We start from the raw sequence: 10,800 nt of genomic DNA on the forward strand, positions 1-10,800 counted from the left end.
AAAAAAAAAAGTAAATCAAGAGCTTAAAAAGTGTTGAAATTATGTGAAAAACCTCATCTTCTGAAACAAATTACTGCCTATCCAATTTAAAAGCACATATCCAATACAATTATTTTCGTGGCTGTTTAAGCTAATGATATTGTTTTGTAATTGGTCTAGGTCAACACATAAACCTGGGTCACCTTTCAAAAGTAGCTGCCTACCAGCAATTTCATCTTATACTGTAACTTGATGGCTTGTGATTACCTGATGCACAGTGTTTTGGCACTTAATGTACAGTAGGAATGAATCTGCTAAATAAGAAGATGCGGTTCCTTACATTCATTTCAACATTATTCTTCATAAGGATTTATATCGTTCCTGTAGTTCATAAAGTTTTTGAAATCCTCAGATAAGCTTGCTTTTTATAGCTGGCACTCCAAAATTCAAATAGTAGTTAATGTAACAGTATTATATTTGACAAGATAGGGCACAGATAGAGCTCAAAGAATGTTGTTGAGTTGTATTTCACAGGGTTTTTTTACAAAGTTTCTGTGCATGAAGTATGCCATTGACACCACTCACTCACAGTGTACCGTCTGAAGAAATCCGACTAAGAAAATCTGAGATAAAAGTAGGAAGCAGCAGGGAAACTGGAGTGAATGAAGCAAAACATATCAATCTGTGGAAGATGCCTGACTGCTTCCAATTGTACTGTCATGATCTTCTGATTTATCCTCTTGGAAGGAAGGATTGCAATTATAATGTACCAATAGGTACAAAAATGGAAGTAAAATACATCTTGAGCATAGTTTAAGGTTTGTCAGTTTTATACAAAATCTCCATTGGAGCCTTCTTAAACCTTTGTCAGAATCAAAATAAAATTCAACCAAGCTTGTTTTATGTGATTCACAAAGACTAAAAAGGCACTAAGTTGTTATGAACTAAAAAGCTTGAATATATATGAATGAATATGCTCTGGGCTCAGATTTTAGGAAAATGAAACAATAATTGCTACTGGGAGGTTTAAGAGTGAATTAAATATTAACTACTGTTGTATTTACCACTGTAAAAGTCTGAGTTGTCTCTGTTGCAGTAAAGAGTATAATCGCAAGAAACAAATCACAAGAAACAAATATAATTGCATAAATTTTATGCTAGTGTTGGAAAATCCATGTTCTCTGAGTTCTAAGTGCCTAATAAATATTCTTCAGAAATTTTCTCTGACTTAGGAGATTACTGTTATATTACTAAGAAGATAATAAAGTAGAAGCAAGCTAAATGATTTGCATAAGTAATAATAGCATGTCAATAGTGAGAGCTGGTAAAAAGACACCAGGAATTGTAGTGCTCTAAGTGGCAGTCAGAATTTGCTGTCAGAAGAAAAAAAAATCCTGCCCAAATTAGTCTGCGATGATTTTTAGAGAGAACTGTAATTCCAATCAAACATAACTGCCTGTAGTAAAAAAGGAAAAAAAAAAGGAAACAGTTTGAATGGACTTTTTTAAAAACAAATGAAAATTTATAATTGTTAAATCTTAACAATTCATTCAATTCTTTCTGACTGAAAAAGAAAACACAGAAAAATATTCAGTTCAGAGCCAGAGTAAAGGAAACCTCTGTGTTAGAAATAATCAATTGAAAACACCATTTGTAATTTCAAATAATTGAAAACTGGTAGGCAAAAGAACTGTTTTCAATCCAGAATTTCTGAATACATCTATTTATTCAAAAACCATGGAAATTTTTTGAGCAGTTCTACCTTTGACAATTTACTTATTCAATCCACTTCCTCTACAGTTATCCAAAGGACGCCTTTGTGCCTTCCAACAAGAGACTTTGTATTACACCACTTTCAACATTTCTACATAGTCTACTTCTGTTCATGCTTTGAGTCAGACCTTCATCAGCCTCTGGTCTTTTGTCTATTCTGAAACAAAGACATCATATGAAAACAAGCTAAACCCCATTGCATGACTTTTCTGCTCATTGGGTAAGTGGCCATACTGGTGAGTCTGACCTCAAAATGGCCCTATTACGTGCATGAGAGACCACAATCTGGATTTCTACTGTTTCTTTTGGCTGAATCTTGCCTGCTTTTTATCTGTAGCTTGATTTTCTGGACCACAATAATGAGGATATCATACTCTAGCCTATGTGTAGACTCTCTTGCCAGCCCTCAGATTTGCAGAGATGGCTGCAGGTATCACAGTGAGAGATAGGTGAGTTTGGCAGCTGGATTGAACCCGCACTGCTCTGACTTCTCTGCAGTCATCCTATCAAAATGCCTCATGGAGGTGGATGAACTACTTTGCCTTTCCTCAGTCATTTTGCTTGTTTCAGTTTTGTGAATGGGAGCAGATATGAAATACAGATATGTCTGAAGATTTAAGGAGGAGAAAAGTGTGTCAGATTCTGATGCTTTCAAAAAATTCTACTGGATCTGAAACTGCTTCATGTAACAGCTAGGATACAAAGAATGAATCTGAGGGGAAAATCTTGCTGAAAACAGTTCTTGTCACAGGTACTAAGAATCTGTCATTATATTTTCTGTGGAAGCTTGTGCTGCCATTAATTGGGCACACAGAGATATTTCTCAGAATGAGTTGTTTAAAGCACAGCTCCCTTCTCTCACTGTAGTGCAGTCAAAATAAACCCTTCCAAACAGCCCTTTCAACTTTCACTGTCATCACCTGCCAATGTGACTCTTTGAAAGAGTTTTTGTTTTAGTAGCTGCTTGAGATGAAAGAAGCATATTCATATCCACAGATAAAACTCATGTGATGAATCTCTGTTGCCATTTGGACAAGAAGGAGTGCTTTTCTTCCCAAGATTTTATTGATTGTTTGTGAACTCATTGATAAAACAGGCTGTGTGCCTTGCTGCAAAATGCTGCCAGCTCTGCATGCCGTCTGGTTTAATAACGAATCCAATACTAAATGTCCTATTTATGACAGGAGCCTTATGAAAAGCTGTGCTTTTAAAATAACGAATGGTATTTGTACATCATTTTACTGAGGAGAAATTACTCAAAGGAAACAAGAATTAGAGTTGTAATTATATTTATTTTTAAAAAAAAATTAGCAGTCATGTTCTATAAGTTTATCAGTGGGAAGTTAAAAAAAATATGAATTTAAGGCTAAAATCGTGAGAAAGAGGCAATCCAAATTACACTGTGCTGCCTGGAAAGAGAATTATGTATTCTTTTATCTAATATCAAAGCAGAGAAATTAAATTCTGAAACTTCATAAGATCCTGGCTGGAATTAATCAATAGGATTCCAAACATTCAAAGTATCACCTTGTATTAGCAAGGATTAGCTATGTGCATTGAACTATAGTTAATCTGGAAATGCCAGCTAGGTTCACAGTTACCCTTAGCTGCAAGCAGGAAATTGCAGCAGTTTGTGATCAGTGTTTTTCCTCATGTTTGCTGTGAGTGATGGAGGGAAGTCAGTGTAAGCGTACGTACTCAGATAATCAGTTACCTGACAGGGCTTTGGATGATGAAAAGTCTTTTCTCTGTCTCCGGAGAGCACAATTCTTATTTCAGACACTTCCTAGAAGACAATGGGATGGAAGAAGAAACTCTAGATTACACTGGGATGACAGTGATCTGCTAATAAAAATGTAAAGGTCAAAAGGCTTGATCCTTCTCCGGTGTAAACCAGCATTATTTCTGCTATGACACCTGCCTACCCCTGCTGAGGATCTTGATTACCAAGGCAGTTTCTGTATCTTTTTTGCTTCGATTGTCACACAGCACAAAGACCATGCATAAGCCAGATAAGCACAGTTAGATTCCTCCAGACAGAAGCAATTGCTTTTAACATACTAAGTATGGGTCTCAAAGTATAATTAGTAGGCAGCTTTCAGGGATATTTCAGAAAACAAAAGCATACAAATGAGAAACAAAAGCACTAAAGCCCCCACAACCCTCAAGTTGGTTTCAACAGCAAGGACCATTGTGGGGTCTTCATTACATTGGAAGGGACACAATAGATAATCTGTGGCTCATGTACTTAGCTTTTAGTAATTAAGACTACTCCACTCCTAAGGACAGATGCGGGGACGACCTAAAGGTAGAACTGACACTTTCAAGAAATATCTAGAAGGAAAAAGCAACTTCACTGTGAATTTAATCTTTATACTTGATTATATATTTACCAAGTAAATCACGCTTCTTTCAAGTCTGTACCTTCTATATTGACATGATTACAAAGCCCTGTTTAAGCTGTATATAACCATATATTACTTGAATTTCCACTAATTTGTTCCTTTTTTTTTTTTTGTTTGTTTCATATTTATTTTTCAAATTCTTGGAATGGAGAACATAGATCAACAGTTATAAGAGAAACACACATGGTATTACACGGAAGATATTCAAATGTATTTTGTCAAATCCTGACCTGGTACTTTTTTGCCAAATGATTGGAATTCATTCTGAAACGGACAGAAAGTCAATTGAACTAGCTTACATCTGTCTCCAATTGAATTGCTGTTGATTGATACATGGCATTCATACAAAGGGGTGATTTCCCTATGCTTACGTTTTGATGGACTGGAACTCAAAACTTGCCTTGTTAAGGATTCTGCTCTTGCTTCAAGGTATTATTATTATTATTATTATTACTACTACTACTTGAAGGGCGCAGTAAATGTAAATTAGCTGCAGTTGATTGAAGAGCATTATTCCTACTTTCATTACAAATAGATCTGATTTGTGCAGGGCTTTTTGTGTTGGCCTTTCTGTCACTATGTGCACTCTCCAACAGCTTGGAATTCTCTGGACAGAATAAAATTGCTGATTGTATCACTCCTGCTCTGCTCTCCTCGCAGTGCTCCTCTGTTTGACAGTAACTAGTTGCCATGGAAATAATTGTGGTGTCACAAATTCAGTGCTATGATTTCAATAGAGGATCATGTAAAGTGGAAGAAATGGTCTGCAAGAACAGTTAGCACAAATGGCAAAGAAACAATAAAAATATATCCAAGAGGACAACACTGTCTGGTAACTGTCTCTGAGGCTTTTCTGACTTGTCCTTCAGGTAGATTTTCAGGTCAGATTTCTTTTCCTCAATATTTCTGTTGATGGGAACTCCTCACTCTCTGCCACATTTTCTATTAATCTTTAGGCAGTTAGATATTCAGTGAAGTGACAGCAGCATTCCACAGCAGCAGGTATCTAAGGCTAGACAAAGTACACCAGACAGCGTCTCATTTGTATTCTGCCCCACTTATGGCTGAGAGATTGCTTACATGAAGCACTGGTACACAGCCATGGCCCTTCTGGCATTCAACACGTGCAAAGAAGTCATGTGCATCAGACATGGAGGGAGGTGAAAAGGATTTTCTGCCAGCCACTGAACCTGGAGCTATTTGTTGGATTAGAGACATCTCTCTCTCTTTTTATTTATTTATTTTTCTCTTGTGTCATAGTTATTAGAATATTTCTCATTTGGGCTTTACTCATCAAAAAGCTGTGCAGACATTGATAGCTATATATGGAAAAAGTTCTTGTCTAGTAAGAGACTCAAAACACCTGTTAATTCTATTGATTAGTTAATGAAAATCTCCATGTGTTGCAGTAAGGATTTGTGCATGTTTGAGCTTTCTCCCCCAGCTTGAGCATATTTAGTTTCTGAGGTTTAACTCTTTAATTATGGTATGTTAACCAGAAGTCCCAGTTTGGCTGGAAAAGATCAAGAATGCTGGAAATTACTGTGCTGGCCCAGTCAAAAGGTATGAGAATTTATTTTTGGCACAACTTTTCTTGCTAGGAGAGCAAGGACTCATCTTGTTGCCACCTTTTGAGATAGTGAATAATTCTCAGAAAGCTGCAATAGACAGGAACTTGGGCTCTTCATTGGTTCACACTTAGCTCAACATATTCATTTCACCTGCCTGGCTGTAGCTAGGAGTTATTCCAACTTCCTACTTTCCCAAAAGCTTCAGTGAGATTCCAACAGTAGGATGAATGCTTCCTGCATGAGCCTGTTCTAATAGAATATCTGGAATCAAGTTAGAGCCATAACATGCATGAAGGCATAAAGGCATAAAATATATTGTATATATAGTATATATATTATAGATTATTAGCCAGAAATTCTATTAAAGTCAGTCACTCTATGCTTTATTTAATTATCTGTAGAACAAAGTTATTAATTTATCCTTACTTCATAGGCATATTGTGGGGGTTAATACACTCATGACTATAAGGAACTTAGACTGGTGTTCCTGAGCCAACACAATAACCAAATAGGATTTTGAAGGGTGAGTTTCTTTCACTTTTGTCAAACTGATTAATTCCTGGCATAATTACATTGACTTTAAAGAAGCAAACTTCTTCATTGAATTTTAAGTTTCAAAATAAAAATATGAAGGTTTCTTCTGCGCGGCCCACAGCTTCTAAAAGTTACGGGTTAAGCTGCATTTGAAATGTGTCCAGGATGTCTCCAACACATACCAGCATACTTAATCCTTATGTTTGGGCAAAATATATTCCCTCCTGGTTTCTGGATCTGCTTGAAATCATCAGCTTTCTCCTCACAAGCATTTGCATGCATGAATTAGTTCTCTCATGCATGGAGAGTGTTTTTTATTTCAGAGAGAAAATTTAAGGAAAGAACGAAAGATGTTTTGATTTATGTAAAGCTGTGAATATTTTTGGAATTAATTTTTAAATCTAACTACAAAAAGCTTAAACTGATAGAATTTGTTTGAGGCCTTGTGTATTTGAAAGTGTTAAAGAAATTTAGAAAAATGGATTCTATTCCTAGACACTAATCTTGGGATACATAAATACTGAGAGAAATAATACTTCAATCAATGACAAGAAAACTAGTGGGGTTTTTGTGTTGTTGTTTTGCTGTGTTTCTTTGTTTCTTTAGTGTTGTTGTTTTTTTTTTTTTTTAATAGAAAATCAGTCTTGTCAGACCAGCCGGATATTGGGCTTTTTTTTTTTTTAATGGTATTACAAGTATGAATGTCCAAGTTAGGTGCTCATACTACAAAGTTTATTAGTTCTCTTCAGGATGGAAATGGCAGAAAGTAAGGTGAATCAAATAGTCAAGGAAAAGGTCAATCTATATCCTGTATAGAAAGAAAGAGCTAAATCCCTACCGGTAGGAATCCCAAACTCTATAAGTTGATTTTGGAAATGATAGAGAAAATTCCTTTGAAAAGGAAACACCTGGAACTTGAAAGAAGAGAAAGAAAAGTTATCTATTACTGTAGACTTCTGAGGATATACGCTCTAATTCTGCCTCCCAAAGAGGTGGTAGGCTTCATAGAAATGAGTCAGGACAGGAATTTATCTTGCTTTGGAAGAACTTCTTCAACCCCCTGATGAGGGAAAGAGAGATCATCCTTTGAGTTTCATTCTTATATGAGTTTTCTCATGTTTTCAGGGCTCTAGTTAGACATTCTGAACTTGAGCCTCTCTTCTTGTTCTTTCACATGTTTTGCAAAAAATTAATTTTACTACTGAAACTTGGCACTATCCACAGAAGTACTAGATTTTCTGGATGTAATCTACAGTTTTAAAACAAGAAGGAAGTAAAGATTTTCCTGCTTTTCCTCACACCCTTTGCATAGGGCCAGCTCCATTCAGGACTGATGAGTGCTTGGCCATGAACTCCCTCTGGGCCACAACAGAATCCTTCTGATCTCAAGAGAAAAATCAAAACTACTTCCGAGTTTTTTTGTTTAAAATGTCTGTAATATCAGAAATTTTGCAATCTCACAGACTTCCATTTTTTAAACAGAGTGAGGCACATTGTGTGCTTCAGGCTGAGGCAAAGGACAGCTGAGGCTGTTTAACATTCAGAGCCAGCTAGGACATTGCTGGAGGGCTGTGTGTGTGGCAAAATGAGCCCTAGGGAGGGAGGCGGCTCATCCACACGGCATTTGGAGAACATGCTCCAGTGGGAATTATCACCAGCACTGCATATGGCAGAGAGCTAAATGGAGAGGTCCAAAACCAGTGAGGAGAGAACCAATACATGTGCAGTTCAGATTGATGATTAAAAGTTCATCTCCCTTCACTTCTTTAATTTATATTACATGTGTATTTTTATAAGCTAACTACAGAGATGCCTGAATAGATGCAGAAGCAATGTTATTTCTTTCTCTCCTGACTATATTCATGACAAAAGCAGTCCTGTATTACATTCAGATATCAAAATTATCATTCTACAAAAATCGGTGAAAATCTCTTAAATGGACTAAAACTAGCTCAGTTTGGCAAGTGACAGCTTGCCAAAACAGCAGCCTTTGTGTGGGGGAGAGTTGTATTTGATCAGTTATTCTTAGACTTTGATGTTCTCTCTGTTTTCTCATCTATTTCTCATTTTTTTCAGTAGAAGATTCTGTCTTTTAGGTATTTTGGTTGATGTTCAGATATATAAGGAACATATTTTTACAATACAAATTCTTTTAAATAAGCGTAAAAACTCTGAGTGCTAAAAAGAAGAAAAGAAAACAGCACCCAGCCAACCATCCCACCAATCATTCACAGTTTCCAAGTTTTCATCCTTTTTTTTACTCTTCTTTCCCCACATCCAGCTCTCCTGAATTTGAGATTTCAGCATCTGTCTATTTTAAGAAAGGAGAAAAAAAATCCTGAAATCCTGAAGATTTTGCAATATAGAAAAATTATTTGCCATGCAGCTCTAATTAAAAAACTTTCTCTAATTAAATATTTGTTAATTGTCAAATCTCAAAAGATTGTAATAATTAATCATCACACTGTGGAACTAGTCCCTCTGCAATCTGTTCTTGACCAAATGTGATAAACGTGATACAACATCCTTATATGTAGTCTTGAGAGAATATAGACATTTTATTAAAAATTACAGAAGAAAGAAATGGTTGGTGTAGTCAGTAAAGAGGATGCCTACTTTCTATGGACAAATTTGGTAATTCCCATAGCAATTGTTTTCATTTAAAAGAATCAAAAATCAAAACATTGCAGTCCTTGGGGAAATTAGCAAGTAGGTCGTTAATGGAAACTAGTGGGAAGTACCTGAAATGTTGAAACACTCAAAATTGTTGTGGTAGCAAAGCAGCTTAAGGTAAGCTAAGTGATGGTATAGGTTAGAGGAGAAACAGCTCTGGTGCATGCGTATCAAATATGAAGGTGAAGTTGATATCCATCTCATGTGAAGCACAGCAAAGAGATATTGCAGCACAATGACCAAACCCTGTGACTATTCTGCAGAAAAGATGATGTAAACTCAGGTGGTTCAGAAAAGAGCCACAAAAATGCTACAGGTTCTAGAAACCTGATTTGTAATGAAAGAGTGAGGAATTTAAGGAGCTGCTAACCTGATTACTGATATACCTACAAATCAAAGGATATCAGGTTGAAGTTGTACTTTAGCAGAGCAGAAATAGGTGTAATGAGATTTCATGTTTGGAAGCTGAAGTCAGCAAAGTCTAGGCTAGAAAAAAGACAAGATTATTATTTTTTTAATGGAATGTAAATAACTGAATTAATGTTTCCTGGTTTTTAGTGGCAATAGGTTTTTACATTCGTTTCCTTTAAGGCCAGGTGCTTTTTGAAATGTACATCTGACTGCAGAGAGATTCATACAAATTTTATTTTGATGTGTAAAGCATTTTAAGATGGGATTTAAACGTAATAAAATGTCTGTTCCTCAGACAGGTATTCATCACATGCCTTCCCCTGCTCATATTTTCTCCTTTCTCATTTTTCCTCCTACTTTTGTGTCAGCACTATTGACTGCTTGGCTGTTGAATGGGTAAGAAGACCTTGATCGGGCTGGAAGCTGACATAAAAAACAATTAAAAAGCACACCCAGTGACTGAAACTGCTTATCATAGAATCATAGAATGGCCTGGGTTGAAAAGGACCTCAAAGATCATCTAGTTTCAAGCCCCCTGCCATGGGCAGAGTCACCAACCACTAGATAAGGCTGCCCAGAGTCACATCCAGCCTGGCCTTGAATGCCTTCAGGGATGGGGCATCCACAACCTCCCTGGACAACCTGTTCCAGTGTATCACCACCCTCTGAGTGAAAATTCCTCCTAATATCTAACTTATCTAGTTTAAAACCATTCTCCCTTGTCCTATCACTATCCATCCTTGTAAACAGCCATTCCCTGCCTGTTTATAAGCTCCCTTCAAGTAATGGAAGGCTGCAATGAGGTCTCCCCAGAGCCTTTTCTTCTCCAAGCTAAACAAGCCAGTTATCTGGAGCAGTGAGCAATTTGAGATCATGTGAACCCATGCAGGTCTTTCTAAATTTGCTGTTTTCCTTCCTTAAACAGCTAAATGAGAGATGCTAGTTGCTCTTGTCCCAGTCAACTCAGACTACATATCCCATAGAAAAAATTGCAGTCTGGCTGTCATTTAAAGGAACCAGAAGAACAGGACTACACAGCCCAGACAGCTGCTGTAAGAGGATTTACAACTTTCCATCAGGCAGAGTGGAGCCCGGAGCATAATTGCCCAATGAAGAGATCTGTGTCCTAGAATACTTCCTTGCTAGAGTGAAATCCTTCTATGATTTCTTTTGTCCCTAGGTTGGGACTAGTTTTATTTTAAATGCAGCAATTCATCTTTGTATACTGCGTTGCTGGGGACCAGGAAAGCAGAGAGAGCTTGCTGCTTTCCTGACCTATGAAAAGATGATAGCCTCTGATAAATCAGCACTTCCAAAGCCAAACGAGCCAAAGTACCTGTATTTTAGTACCAGAAGAAAAAAAAAAGACTCACTAGGGATTATTTTTATTTTATTTTAGTATTATTAAATTAGTAGTGTTTTTAAAGCTAAATGGGCTATGCAGGTTTTTTTTA

At 36.7% G+C, this 10,800-nt stretch overlaps 1 protein-coding gene across 1 annotated transcript in view; it reads right to left on the reverse strand.

Annotated features, from left to right (window-relative positions):
- Positions 1 to 3,753, reverse strand: part of KLF6 (Kruppel like factor 6) — a 55,273-nt gene extending 51,520 nt beyond the window's left edge. The window contains exon 1 of the mRNA XM_031554027.1: positions 3,700 to 3,753. Within this exon, the coding sequence (XP_031409887.1) occupies positions 3,700 to 3,753 (54 nt within the window). The remainder of the gene's footprint in view (positions 1 to 3,699) is intronic.
- Positions 3,754 to 10,800: the final 7,047 nt, after the last annotated feature.

This window comes from Meleagris gallopavo, chromosome 6 (assembly GCF_000146605.3).
Source record: "Meleagris gallopavo isolate NT-WF06-2002-E0010 breed Aviagen turkey brand Nicholas breeding stock chromosome 6, Turkey_5.1, whole genome shotgun sequence".
NCBI lineage: Eukaryota > Metazoa > Chordata > Aves > Galliformes > Phasianidae > Meleagris > Meleagris gallopavo.